Source organism: Aphelocoma coerulescens, chromosome 24, assembly GCF_041296385.1.
Source record: "Aphelocoma coerulescens isolate FSJ_1873_10779 chromosome 24, UR_Acoe_1.0, whole genome shotgun sequence".
In the NCBI taxonomy this organism is placed as follows: domain Eukaryota; kingdom Metazoa; phylum Chordata; class Aves; order Passeriformes; family Corvidae; genus Aphelocoma; species Aphelocoma coerulescens.
This window is the reverse complement of record NC_091037.1, coordinates 3,559,670-3,574,524: the sequence shown is the minus strand read 5'-3', so window position 1 is coordinate 3,574,524 and position 14,855 is coordinate 3,559,670. Positions and strand designations below refer to the sequence as shown.

The following is a 14,855-nucleotide window of genomic DNA, read 5'->3' as shown; positions in this document are numbered from 1 at the left end:
CTCCTGCCCACATCCATCACCCCCCTTCCATCCCAGCTCAGCTCTGAGGTTGTCTCTCTGTACCTTGTCAAGCAAAGCATTCTGCCAGAGTCTGAACATCATCATGTACGTCCTGTCTCGAGCCCCAAAGGAAGTAAAAAAGTGCTGGATGGGGAGAGAGGGAGAGAAAAATCAGTTCAGAAATAGCCAAAAAATAGGGGAAGAACACAACAAGCCTGTTTGGGGTCACCATCCAGCTGGACTGAGCCATCCACACAGCACAGAGTGAAGCTCATGGAGAGGCCAGGGAGCGAGCCCTGAAACAGCTCTGTCAGAGATGTGCTGCTGTAAAACCTGGATGCTTTACCTGGCCCCACACCTGAGCTCCAGCCTCAGCCCAGCTCAGCACCAGCCCTGCCCCCAGCCCTTTTCCCTGGGTATTTCCCCAGTTTGGAAAAACCCCACCCCACAGTCCAACTCCCCTGCCAGCCACACAGGGGCAGCCCCAGCAGTGTGGGAGGTACCTTTTCAGTGTCAGTGCAAACTTGGATGGCATTGGGAATGAGCCGTGCTGTCTTTTCCTTGGTCATGGAGCAGATGTCCTTCAAGCGAACTGTCAGCTGCACCAGGGAGGGGAAAAACACCAGGAAAGGGAGAAACTGGTGAGAAAAGCAACAGAAGAGCCCTTCCAAAGCAAACCTGAGCACAAAGCCCAGCTTTAGGGCAGCAGAGGAGAGCCCTACCAGCGTCTCCCAGCGGAAGATGTTGCTGTAGAAGCAGATCCAGTTCTCGGAGAGGTAGAGGCGGCCCTGCAGGAGAATGTCTCGTTGGAGAGCACATGAGTAATCTGTGGGAGAACACCAGTGGTCAGTGAGGAGCACAAACCCCAAAAGAGGGACAGCCTAAAGGTGAGGATGAGCAGCAGCACGGAGAGGAGAAGCCACTCAACACAGCACGGCAAAGGCAGGGCCAGCAGGAGCTGAGCCCCAGCTGCTGCTGTGTCCACTGGGCTTTCTTCTCCCAAGGGCACGTCACAGACAATCTCTCTCCCTGACTGATGATCCTGCCTTATCAGCTGGTCACTCTGCAGCATGCCATGTGCTATTTCCAGATTTCATCTGTCTTCTCCTCTCTGCCTCCCGGTGTCACTGTGCATTTCTCCCCCGGTTTAAGCATCCCTAACAATTTCCATCCCTCTGCCAGGCCGGGCAGCAGTCACCAGCAGGAGGCACGGGAGGGGCACCAGTTATGTAAGACACAGGAGCAGATGCCGTGCACCAGGCATCTCACCAGCTGGGAGGTGAGGTTTGGGAAGGGCAGCCATGTGTGAGCAGGGATATTGGGAAAAACTGAGGTGTCATGCCTCACCAAACGAGGAAAACCCATCAGAGAACACAAAACCCATCAGAAACGTGCTCCAGGCAGACTGAACAGCCTTGCTCCTCAGTGGCAATGTCTGGAGAAGGAAAATCCGGATGGATTCCTGATTCCCTCCCCCAAGCACAGCACTGGCCTTACCTACGATGAGGCGCTCCGTGTCCGGGAGCTGCTTGAAGAGCTTCCTGAAATCCTCGTTCCGCTGCTTGTAGGTCGGACTCAGCACCTGCAAAGAGCAGAGGGGCTGGTGAAGAGAGGGGCAGCCAGGAGGGCAGGGACACGGAGTGGGGAAACGGGAACACCTCGGTACAGGAGGAGGGGGATCAGATGCACTTACAGAGCGTGAGGCCAGGAGCTCCCATCGCAGCCCGGCGATGGGAGGGTTTGGGCTTTAGTGCAGGGAGTGAGAGAAAGAGGAGAACCTGACTTGGAAGAGCAAGTCCAGGGTAGAAAAGCTGCACCCCTGCCTGCACAAGCTGTGGCTGCAGAGGAATCCCCTCTCCCTGCAATCCTACACTGTCCAAGGTACAGCGTGTGCTCTGCTTGCAATGCATCAGTCCCCTGCCAACCCTCAGGAACGGCGCAGCTACCCCAGAAAAGGGGTGATTTCCCCCAGAAAAGGGGGGTGATTCACCCCAGAAAAGGGGGGTGATTCACCCCAGAAAAGGGGGGTGATTCACCCCAGAAAAGGGGGGTGATTCACCCCAGAAAAGGGGGGTGATTCGGCCCTGCCAGAGAAGTTCGAGCAACCACTGTCACCAAGAGCTCAGGATTCCCCATGCCCACCCCTCTCCCCACCATGCAAACACACAGCCACGTGCTGGGATGGTGAGGACGCTTTAGTGGGGCTCTGAAAAGGCTCTCCCAGGGACTGAACCGTGTCCTGCACTTGTTTTGTGTCCTGGCCTCAGGGAAGGGCTCAGGAACACGGGGCTGTTGGCTGGAGGACGATCAGGCTCCTCTCTGGGGTTACTGAGCCGTGATGTGATTGCCCACACCTCCCACACCCCGTGCCAGCTGCTCCCAACAGCCGCAACATCTTCTGAGGGCAGAGCTTCAGATCAGAGGCAGGTGCAAATTCACATCTCCCAGACAATCTGCAGTGTTCTTTCTCCCACAAATGGAGAGAAGAAGCCACCTGGAGTACAACCTTTTCCCTCTCTATCTCCACTCCTTCCCAACAATCCTCTTCCAGAGGCACCAATTTCCCGAGGCAGAAAGGTGGGAGCCTTCCAGCAAGGGCACCAAAAATCTGAGATTAGAGAAGGCAGCTTCAGCTTGAGAATGGTGGTGGAGTCACAGGGGTGGGAGGAATGCAGGGTTTATTTAGAATTATCCTCACAGAGCTGCCAAATGCTGTCAAATCACAGCAGATTCGACGCTGGTTGTCAAATCACAGACAACCCCTCGCCCCCAAAAGCGTTCCCTGTTCCTCACACCGACTCAATGGACTAGAAACAAAATTATTCCAGCATCAGCTCAGCACTTCCGAGCCTTGCTCCAGCCCCGTGGGCCCGAAGGAAGGGATCTCAGCCTGAGTAAAATCTGCCAACCAGCAGATGACAGAAATATGAATTTCACTTACCAAACTCCCAGCCTGAACATCTGGAAAAGATCTTGGTCTGAGAGGGGCTCCAGCAAGAACCCAAGCCCAAGATTTCCAGGAACAAGCAGACAGGACAGGGACAGAGTAGGGAACAGGGCTGAGCTCTGGGGCTCAGTGCAGCCCAGCTCAGCAGGAGTTTCCATGTGGAGGGGCCTCCAACACAGCCTGGCTAAAACCTGTCCTAACAGAGGCTCTGCTCAGCCCCAGCAGCTCTGGCAAGGTGCAAACAGCTCAGTTTAGAGACACTCACAGCTGGAATTTCATCTGGTCCAGGGCTGACATTTCCTTGAGAGAAGTCCACAAGTCCCTCCGGGTCCCACTGCAACCATGGCAGCTCTTGATCCAGGAAAAGATCCCAGAGAGAGCCACACTCCAGCAGGGAATCCATCTCCTTCCCTCAGCACTGGCACAGCTCACTCAAACTCAGCTCTTCCTGCTCCCGCTGCTCCTTGTTTATGTCCAAAGTCGAGAGAGGTGCAGCAGCTTGGCAGGAGTTTCGGTGCCTTCCCCTGCTTTCCTGCCCACATCCAGCTCGTCTGAGGCGGCCCCTGAGGATCTGAGCCAGGATTTGCCCTCCAGAGGACTGTTCCCAAAGAGGCTCATCGGGGTAATTGTGCTGGTGGGCACCCTCTGTGCTCTCCTGCTGCAGCCTCAGCAGCTCCTTGCTGTGGGCATCCCCTGCAGCAGCCCTGGCAGGTGTGTGCAGGGCACCTGAGCTGCCCCCGAGCACAGCCAGTGCCCACGAGTGCCGGCTCCAACCCCAAACAGCTCCGGCCGCCAGCCCCGCTGCAACTCACGCGCCTTCCAGGACCCAACAGGAAGGCAAACAGCTCAGAGTTCAGCTTTTCCTCCCCTCTTTGGAAGCAGAAAAGCAGCGATTCTTACTCCTCAGTGCCTGCCCTGCAGTCCCTCTCTGCTCTCAGAGGCAGCCTCAGTGTTTCTCAGGGCAGGGGCGGCTGGGGAAGATCCCAAAATGACTCGCACATGCCTCGAGCTACTGGGGCTGGGGAATTCTGCCGGCCAATGCCCTGCAGTAACCCAGGCTCGGCCCTGCCTCCCAGCAGATGTTTCCTGTAATGGAAAGTTGCTGGACAGAGTGTGCTGGGGGAGGCGTGAGGGGAGCGAGGAGAGAGCGGGCTGAAGGATGTGGCTGGGAGGAACCAGCCAGGGGAGATCCACACGGGCAGAAATCTGAGGGGCTGCACCACTCCTGGGTGTATCTCTGAGCCCACTTTTCTCCCCCCCCCAAAAAATAAGGCTTTTTAGGATTCATTCATAAGTCAGGTCACTTTGGAAATGAAGGCCCAGGGCTTCCTCCAGGAAATGAACTCCCTGCAGATCCAGGAGATTGCCTGGGGTGCTGGCACCCCCTGTTTCCCTCTGCCCTGAGTCCCAGCCTCCCCATCTCCCCGCTCAGGTGAGGAAGTGCCCAGGTAAATGCCCACAGCAGGGCACCAGATCGGCTCAGCTGTGAGCAAACACTGAAATAAACCCCTCATTCTTCCCGAACTGGGCACACAGATCTCAAAAAACACCAACCAAGCTAACAGCCCAGCCGGTGCTGAGGCACTGCTCCACTCCAAGCCAGGGGTGCAGTTTGCTCACTGACGAGCTCTGTCTGCTCAGCTGCACCCCAAAATCCTTGCTGCTGCTAGGGAGCACACAGCTCTCCCCAGTCAGCACTGTCAGAGGGAAGCAGTGCCTCCATCTGTACCCCAAGATGAGGGAATAATAAAGAAAAATCCATTCTGCAGCCTGTGAAGGACAAAGAACTGGGATTACAGCCAGCTGTGCTGCTTTACTGAATGGCCCTCTTTGCTGGAAACTCCAAATGGGATTGAACCCCAAAAAAACCCCACCAGGATGGTTCTGTTCCCACCCCAGCCACCTGCCTCTGCAGAGGTGAAGGGGAAGAGCTGACCTGGAGCTGGAGGCAGCAAACATTAACTGCACTGCAAACAGAGATGGGACAGGACGGCACTGCCAAGGTGGGGGAAGAGGCTCCGTGGGGAAATGGGGACAAAAGGGTCACTCCCCGTGGTGACATCTCCCTGTTACACACAAACAAACCCTCCACAGGAGACTTAAAGCAAATATTGCTGGGGGATGGGACAGGACAGGGAAGTCTGAGAACACAAAACCTGAGGAATGTTGAGTTTTGGCGAGAACAGGTCACAGAAAACAGGGAGCAGAGCTGGCAGGAGGCACAGAGGAGAGGGGGGAGGAAAATTTATCCAGTTGCATGACTGATGGACTTCTGTGATGTACATTGCTCCTGGAAAACTACTGGAATAAATGGAACACACTCCCTGCTTGTGTGGGAGAGTTTAGACCCCACTGACAGCAGGGCTGACATAAAAAACCAGCAAAGAAAGTGGCCACCTGTCCCACAGCATCTCCTCTAAACCCATTCTGGTTGCTCAGATTTTGCTTCTTTTTCCTTTTTCTCCCTTTAAAAGTGAATGAAAAGCAGAGGAAGATGCTTCAAAGTAATCACCAGCCATCTGGGCTGGAAAATGGATCAGAGTTCATCATCACACGGACTTGCACCGAAAGTTCACTTCTAATTTAGTACCACTACAACCCAGCAACTGAGCCAGGCTGGTAATCCACACACTGAAAGTCATGGAAAATCTGACAGGATGAAAAATACCTGAAAGGCAGGGAGTTAACATCGCTCCAGAAATAATTTGATGAAATGGTTACTGGGACTTAGAAGATGAATGTGCTGATTTACAGAGAAAAGGGCTCTTCAACACCTTGCTCATTCATCAGGCCTGGATTTGTGCATTAAACTCTGCTCACGTGATTGCTGCTGCTGCTGAGGGAGGCTCGGGCTGCCACCTCTGGGAAAGGTGTTTCTGATGCTCTCCCTAAAGTGAGGCACTCCCCTTGGTCTTTACAAGGCACGCTTCACTCTTTCCAGCAGCTGAGTTTCCCCTCCACTGTGGTATCCACGAGGTCTCCAAGAAAACACACAGCACTCTGAGGCCAGCCAGGGCTGGTTTCTTATCAGTCTTGTGATGTCTGGTTATTCTTCAGAAGCTCAAGAGCTGCTCAGAGTTCCCCACAAAGGCCCTTTGCAGCATCACAATGTACCACGGGTCCTCAGCCAGCTCCTCCTGCACAGGCTTTCCCTGCAGTTTTCCCAATGGAAAACTCTGGGCTCTCCCCTTTACCTGCCTCCCCACTGGCATTTTGGGTTTATTTTTGAGACTTTGAGCTCCTGCCAGGCTGAGAGCTGCCCTGTGTGCACAGATCTGTTTGCAGAGCTGCAGGAGCTCTGTCCCACTCCCTGCAACCCTCAGGGCATACTTTGCTCTCCCAAAACAGATGGGAAGGACTGGGCTCCTATTGATCTGCCCAGACTGACTGGGACAGCAAATGCTCCTAGTTTTCTAATATTTACAAACATCTGAAAGAGGCAATTGGTGTCTTTTCACTGCTCAGGTCAGTTACAGTATGAAAAACATTCAAAGCATGTGACAGATAAAAATAAAGGAATACAGAGCAAGGCAGAGCTTGGGATGTAAATGCTGAAGCAAAAACCTCACGGACAGATACAAATCTCACCTGTTCCCTGATGTTTTCTCTAACTTTTCAGGATCATCTTATCTATTCCCTTTTCCAGAGCATCCTCTGGATCCTCCTGAAGCCTGGTGCCGGATTGGAGAATCAAGCCCTGCTATAGAGCAGCAGAAATGCTGCAGGATCTTGAGACACACACCCTAATTTAGGGACAGGGACGTAGAAGGATTCACAGTCCAAGTGAGACAGAATGAGGCAGGAAAACCATGGCAGATTTGCCAGGCTCAGGGCCTCAACTGTGACAGAAATGAGAGCTCTCCACGCTCAGAAATGGGGCCCTTTGCCCAAATCCCAGAGAGAAGAAGGAAGGAGAGAGATTTTACCCCTGGCAGCAAAATATCTCCAGTTTGTCTCTCATTGTAATGACATCTGCTGGGTGACACATTCCTTCTGCCGAGTGTGGAGTTACTGACACCCCCACAGACAGAGCAATTCCTCCTTGGTGTCCTCAGGGAAGTGAAACACAAATTTTTCCACCTCTCTGAGCACCTCGGGTGCACAGACTAAGGCACATCTCTGTTTCAGTAAACAGAACTACAAAGGAAGTTTAGTTTTACGGTCTGAGTCCTATTTTCAAAATGGTTTTAAAATAATAAATCAATTAACAACAATTCACCATGCAGACACACGACCCAAAGCAGACACAACTGATGGTTAAACCACAAGTGACCAACAGATTTCTCCTCCCTAAAAACCACGGTATTTCCAAACCAAACTCTCTAAGTCCACAGTTCCTCACTAAAGGCACGAGAAACACCTCAGGGACTTTTCCTTTCCACTGACCTCCTGCTCTTGCACCACAAAGAGGAAACCCCAAAAGGCTGAGGGCATTTATTCCCAAACTGGGGTTCTCTTCTCAATCTCACAGTGCACCTGCACCAGTTTGCATTTGTCCTCTGGAAAGCCAAGCAGAGAAAGCACAACCAGAGAGAGGGGCAGGTCTGCCAAACCAATCCACGTCCTCACTCCACCCCTTTACCTCCCACTTCTCCATGGGGCAGGGATGGCAATCCCAAAAAAGCACTGGTGGGATCAGAAGGAGAACACACATGGCAGGAGAAGTTGGTGGCATCTTAAGGAAAAAAAGAGAGAAAAAGGAATCCAGGAGAAGGGAAAGGGAGGGTTCCAACTGGCAAAGAGGGATGCAGAGCTACAGAGACAAAAAGACCAGTTAAAAGCAGCAAAAAAAAAAAAATGAAGAAGACTGGTGATGCCCTGGGGATCTTTGAGGACCATGTGCTCTTTGAGGCAGGGATTATTTTTTGGGTTGGGTTTGCTCAGTGCCTGGCACCCAGGGCTGCTGAGCTGGCACAGAGAACAATGTGGAGGGTGTTCACTCTGGGCACGGTGGGGTTTATGTAAAATGAAAGTGGGGGAAAGGGAGCACAGGAAATTGTGAGGCTTCGTGAAGAGGCAGATTCCACTGATTCATTTCTAGAGCTGCTTTCAGAGGGGAAAGGAATGGCAGAATCAGAATGGTCCAAATGGCAGAAAAATCCTGCCTGGAAGGAGCTGGCAAAGAAGGGGAACTATCAAGGAGGTGCATTAGCAGGTTTTTAATGGAAATAACACTGCCAAGTAAGACGGACTGACTTCCTGGAGTCTGTGGCTCATCCATATTTTCACACTGCTGCTTTTATCTGGCCAGAATGTCTCTCCTAACTAGAAAATGGGTTTGTTTTTGTTTTGTTTACAAAGGAAAATAATGGGGTGGGGTGGGGAAAACCACAAAAAAATGCAGCCAGTGCTTACTCTCCGGATGTACTGTCTCTCATGCTGAAAATATATGGAGGAAAAACAAGAGAACAGAAAGATAAGATAGAGAGGACATGAAAACACAAGAGACCCACAGAAGCAGACCACAGCAAAGCATCATGCAGCAGGGAATGGAGCTCAGCAGCTACAGGCAGAAGCAGTAAGAGCCAAAGTCACCTCTAGCCTGGTGACAGAGTCAGGTTTTGGCAGCAGGTCAGGCTGGGGCATCTGCTCACAGTCCTTATCTGCCACTTCTCCACCAGTCTGGCCCACCTTGGTTTGTATTTTATTTTTAATGCCACTGCCTCGATCCCTCTCTGCCTCTGAGATCTCTCCCTGCCCACGCCATCCCCGCTGCTGTTCACACCCAGCATGTTCCTAACTCTGCCTCCCTCACCTCTGTCCAACCTGCCCTCGCTGTTTCAGCCAAAACCACACGTTCTGCTGGCCCCCACTCTGCTGTCTGATGGCTGCAGGAGGGCAGGAACCGTGGCTGACCTTGGGATGGCTGCTGCATTTGCCTGTGGCTACTCCAGAGCCTCGAGGGTGGGGCCTGACCGTGCAAAAGTGACACCGACTTTGTGCCCAGAGCAGGGCCACTCGTGCTGGCAGAACGAAAAGAACACCAAGGCAGAAGCAAAGGGTGGTTGGTGTTCCTATGGGGTCAGTAGAAAATAATTCCTCTCTCGCCCCGACACCGCCCTGAGAGATGCAAAGGGTTTGCAGGGTGGCAGCTCAGTTTGTCACCACACCACGGCCCCCATGCTGAGAAACCTGAGGTGCAGGATGTGGGGAGCATCACGAGAGTGACCAAAAGGACAAAGCTTCTGCTCTCTGTCTCTGGCATCCCTCTCCTCAGGATGTCAGCCCTCCTTTGCCAGTGCTGAGCCATTTCCACCTCCTCCTCCTGGAAATGGTCAGAGTGCCCCAGTGCCACTGCAAAGCCCCTTTGCACCTTCCCCCCGCCCAGCCCACAGCGCCCAGGGACAAGAGAAACTGGAGTACTTACATTATACCAACTCTGGCTTTTCTGTAAGGACAAAATAAAAGAGAAGCATTAGTTAGCACAGAGATCTTAGGATCACAAAGAAAGAGGGACAGAGAAAGCAGCTCCAATCTGGTTTGTATCATTAGTGAAGTGAAAGTGGGATTAAACAGAAGATTTCAATGGATTTCACAGTGTGGTCTAACAGAGTTATCCCCAGTTACAGAAGCAAATCCAGCAGCAGGAGTCTGGAACAGGAGACAGTTCAGGCCAAGGTGTGCATGTCCACATGCACACACACAGACATGCTGTCATCTTGTGTGCAGACCAGCAGTGCCACACAGCAACAGAGGAGCTCATCACCATCATCATCACCATCACATCATCACTGCCAGCTGTGTTTTAGGGGCTTCATTCTTCCACTGGCCAGCTGGCAAAACTCACATTGCCTCAAACAGCCCTTGAAGCACTGCTAAGGGCAGGGACACAGCTTTGCTCACAAAAGGCAAATGTTCCAAGAGTATTTTCAATTTTTAAAGGGACACACACACACAGAGCCAGGAAAAGTGCTGTAGAAAATTGCTAGAAAAGCTAAGCAAGGAAAAAAAAAAAAGGCTGGGATTTAATTTTTTTTCAGCATTTCAGTGCACAGTGTTTTGCATCATCTGCACTGTGATTTTTTAAATTTTTTTTTTCATCCTTATCATGGCATTTCAGATGGTTTGAGAGGACAGGCCACACGTCACACTGGAGCACACAAAAGAGCTGGCTCAGCTTGGAAAGTCATGCTCAGCAATTTGCAGCTGGAGGTGAGATTTATCTGCACAGGGAGAGGAAGAAATGAGCTTCCCACTCCCACTCCAGCCAGGCTGGCTTTCCAACAGGACACTGGGCAGAGCTGACAGGGTACACAGGAACCCCCCCTTTTTGGGGGGATTTACCTCAGGGCACTGAAGCCTGGGGGCACTGTAGCCTTTCCCACCGAGGGTGGGCAGCTCCAGCTGTGCTGTCCCCCTCTCCCAGCCACTCCCACACTACATTTGTGGGAGCTGAGGATAGCACACAAGGACAGAAGCAATATTTCACTGCCTTTCCTCCTTTGAAGCCATCTTGCTTCTGACCTTGGAGAATTTTCCAGGCTTTGCACCCAGTTTGGAAGAGGAAGGGAAACATTCTGTGTTTCACTGGGAATTCAGCTCATGTTCACACAGAAACTGCCCGCCCTGGGGCAGCCCACCAGGACACACAGGATGTTCTGCTACAGGAAAGGAGAAGTGTTAGTGAGCTCAGATGGGACCAGAGATTTCTGTGAAGATACAGGGGCTGCTCTGTTCCCTCCCCTGGATCTCCCTGCTTGCAGTTCCCTGTGTGCCACTCCAGCCACAGAACCTCACTGGCACCTGGATCCCACTCTTGGAGCCAACATTTCTGTAGGACTCATTGCAGAGCTCCCAGTTTTTCTGTGCTGGTCTCTGATGAAAAGCCCCACAGTAACAGAGCACGTGGGCTAAAATACAAAACTCTGACATTAGAAAGAGGAACACCCCCTTTTCCCCAAATCCTGGGGAAAGGAGATGAGCTGAAGGGCTGCACACAGAGCATGGCTCATCAGCCAACCAGAGGAATTTCCTCTTACTTCCCACTCTTTTCCATACTTGGCCATACCCTCCATTCATAAAGGATTGGGTTGAAGTCATCCCTCCCTGCAAGTAGGACGTGGAAAAAAGCCTTATGCAACCCAGTCTACACTATAAAAAGAACCAGGGTAATTAATCTAAACCCTGCACACAACACCTTGTCCTCAGGAGCACAGGGCCCGAGATGGAGTGATTTTCCTGCAGATTTGTTTTGCCATCTGTCTGCCTTAATGAGCAAAAGGCGTAACTCAGAAATTCCTGGGGAAAAAAAGCCCTCACCATCAAACTATAATTGGCACACACACAACAGAGGCACTGCTGTCACTGTGGCTTCTAAATCAGGGTGCCCATGCTGTGGTGTCAGCACAACCCAACAGGATTTCACTCCCCTCTGCTGCATTCATTGCAGGAGCTATTTATTTTTTTCCTCCTCACATCTGAATTCCCCTGAATCAAGGGTCCCCTATAAAGGAGCTCTGCAAGCTCTTCTTTGAGCTCTTCCACACAAAAAAATTATACAGACATCCATAATTATACTGACATCTGTAATTTTACCAACATCCTTAATTATACCAACATTCAAACCTCATCTTTTGCCTCCACCAAGTTCAACAGACTTGTCCAAAATCCAAAGAACCTCAGCCCTTAAATCTCTCTTCTATTTTTTTTTTTAACTCACTGAGAGTACAGGGAGATGCAAACTGTGAAAATCAAGAGACATTAAAACAGAGGGGGGGGCGAAAAAAAGGGGAGGGGGAGAAAGAAAAAGGAAAAACATATTCTTACTTTGAGCAGGTTAAGTCTGTCATACTGGAAAAAGAAACCATAAGCATTAGAACTGAAAAGAGAAAATAACTAAGTAACAGAAGGAGAGGGCTGCACACAGACACGGAGGAGATGGGACTGGTTTGCAGAGACGATGCTACAGGAGCACAGAGCAGAGCTCGTGGTTACAAGGGGGCTGTAACCAGGAAGAACTGTGGAGGAATGTGAAAAATGGAGCATTTTCTCTAAGACTTGAATGGCTGCCGTTAAATATTCATGATTTAGTGACCTCCCATCTGGTGCACTGCTAGGGAAGGTTACAGCTCTGCAGCGCACACGGGTCACACGTACAACTTCACCCTGGTAACTCCACCCAAAAGGAGTTTCTACCTCTCAGCATCACAACTCACTCCTTGTTGCTCCCAAGTGACATGCCACAGAGCTCTAGGAGTATCCCCAAATCCCTTTTACACCTGGGGAAGCAGAGGCACAGAACGGGGCTGAGGGCAGAGCTCGGAGCAGATCCCAGAGCCCTCTCTCCTGCTCTGCGCACTTCCAAAAGCTGCGCTGCCCACCCGGCTTCTAAACGGCCATAACTCAAGGAAAAGGATGGAATTTATTCCCCAAACCCTCACCCCAGCCCAAAATGATCAGAATTTCATTACCTACTACCTACAGGGGGTTTGTGCCACCCAGTGGGAGGGGTGGATGAGAAGACACAGCCAAACTCTTCTCATCGTGGCACACTGGAAGGACAAGGGGCAACAGTCGTAAGCTGCAGTAAGGGAAAGTCTATGTGGAGAGGAGGGAAAAGCCTGTTCACAAGAGTGGTTAAGCACTGGAGCAGGGGCCTGACGAGGCTGTGGGATCCCCAGCCTTGGAGGGCTGCAAAACGTGGCTGGACGAGGGTTTAGACCAAGCTGACTTAACCCTGCTTTGAGCAGGGGCTTGAGTGAGAGACCTCCTGAGATCCCTCCTGACCTAAACTGTTCTACAACCCCCAGGACCTACACCAAAATGTATGTTTTCCCCCTAACTTAATATTAATCCTCAGCATTCACCATTAGCTACAGGCATTGGGAAGAACCTTCAGGAAATCACTTTGATCCTTGGGCAGAAGCAAAATAGTTAAAAAAGACATATTTCATCCCTGGCTACTAGCAAAAAGATGGGTTTTCCCTGAGTTTGGAAAGCTGTCCCAGAAGCAGCAAAAGCCTAAGGCTGAGTCAGCCTTTGGTCCATGGCACACTGGTGGGGTCAGGGTGGCAAAGCAAGCTCTGGGAATGATTCCCTCGGGATGCAATTCCAGTGCTTAAAAACTCCTGGTGAAGCGCTCCCTCTGACGGCAGCGCTGCAGCACCACAGAACACGACAGACAAAAGAGGGCAGGGGACTCAAGCAGATCTGTCAGCAATTGTACCAACACAGCAGCAAACTCATGGGCTCAAGCTGTTCCACCTCATTAGCCAGACAGGTTGGGGAATCAAACCATTCTTCCTGCAGGAGATGGGTGGGGAGAGGAGAAGAGGCTGAGAAAGGAGAGTTTAAAATCTTTGCCCTCGAGTTCTTTGTTCCTAACCTCTGCCTGTACGAGCACTCAACGGAATCATCTGTGTGGGGAGAAGCAGGGGGTTTAATGCCTGAAATTCTTCGTTTGTGCCACAGGAAGCAGCTTGTGGAGCCCAGAACAGAGCTCCAGGCTGCACACTCGATGATCCTCGTGGGTCCAAGTCAGAATATTCTGAGTGTGTGTGTGTGAGCAGGGCAGGAGGCTCTGACAGGCTGCTGGGGGATCCCCTTCCCTCTGAACTCATCTGGGCTCCGCTTCCCTCCTGTGGGGTTGGGATTTCTCCCTCTCAGAGAAGCAGGGCCTGGCTGCAGGCACCTCACAGCACCTCTGCACAGACATTTTACACAGACACCACTCTGTTCCAGGCTTCTTCCCACCAATCCCTCTCCTAAAACCCTCTGCACCTCCAGCTTACCACAGCCTGGCCTGGCCCACACACCTCTACTCACCAGCAATCCTGTCAGGCTACTCCAGACCTTCCACAGCACTTCTTTCACACCTCACCTGAGACTTTAGTCCCACAGTGCTCCTCTGCAGTTATCCCAGCTACAGATACCAAGCACAAGACAATCTGTCTAAAAAAAAGACATAGAGAAGCTTCCAGCAGACACCAGCAAATCATGCGAGGTCGGGCTGGTCACAAGGACCACGACCAAGGGGAGACAGTGAGCCAGCACTGCTCTCTGAGAACTTGCCTGCAAGGAAACCTAAGGCATTGACTGGGGAAAGGCCAAGACAAGGATTTTGTGGATTGTGAAGCCATCCAAGCCATTCTGCTTTTATAAAGTGGAAATGCCAACAGCCTGGCACTTTCTCCCAACAACACCCCACCTGCGTTTCTGATTTCTCCACTCTTCTGGGGGTAGCACAGAGGTTGAGATCAAATCCCAAATGATCTTATCTCCAATCCAAGCACCCACAGAGGGATCTTCCACTTATCACCTCTCAGAGCGAGCCCATGAATTCTCACAATTCATTTGGGACAGGTCTGATCTACCAGGTTCAAGCTGGGTTCATGTTCATTTGAAATCACCGATCTTTAATATTTCCATCACACAGGAGAGCGTGCAAGGGCAGTAATCTGAGACCACTGGCCACAAAAATCATGAAAAGCAGGGAAGAAGTCATGGAGAACAACTCTTGTTTCTGAAATCATGGAGGAAGAAGAGAGGAAGGAGAAGGGATCGTGGTTCTGTTCAGTGGATTTCTCCCTGGCAAAGATAGCAGCTCACTTCAAGGGAGAGGGGAAAGCAGAACTTAAAGGCTAAAATGACTTGGAAGCAGCTGAAGGAGTGTGATGAGCAGGCCAGTTCTCACTCTGTGTGAGCAAATATTAGCAAGATCCCAGTGATGTCAGTGAAACCAGCTTCCAGCTACAGGCACGGGGCTGAGCTCTTGCTGACATTCTCGCAGCCACAGCAGGAGAATGCCTGACTGGGGTCAGCACTCAGCACCACGGGGAGGGTTCCTGAGTGATGAGACAGCTCTACAGTGGGGGACAGGAGAGAAAAAAGAAGGCTTACTTTGGAGAGGCGCTTGTGTGACTTAATCGGAGAGAAAGCATGCAGGAATGAAAAGAGAGAAATTAGGGAA

The 14,855-nt window shown here is 51.4% G+C and overlaps 1 protein-coding gene across 10 annotated transcripts in view; it reads right to left on the bottom strand.

The window, feature by feature from the left end:
• Positions 1-14,855, bottom strand: part of GRAMD1B (GRAM domain containing 1B) — an 86,262-nt gene that overhangs the window by 14,517 nt on the left and 56,890 nt on the right. For all 10 annotated transcript variants that reach the window (XM_068994933.1, XM_068994931.1, XM_068994934.1 and 7 more), the window contains 5 exons: positions 9,315-9,335; positions 1,498-1,582; positions 723-826; positions 504-599; positions 64-144 (listed from right to left, as the gene is read on the bottom strand). In XM_068994933.1, the coding sequence (XP_068851034.1) occupies positions 64-144; positions 504-599; positions 723-826; positions 1,498-1,582; positions 9,315-9,335 (387 nt within the window). The remainder of the gene's footprint in view (positions 1-63; positions 145-503; positions 600-722; positions 827-1,497; positions 1,583-9,314; positions 9,336-14,855) is intronic.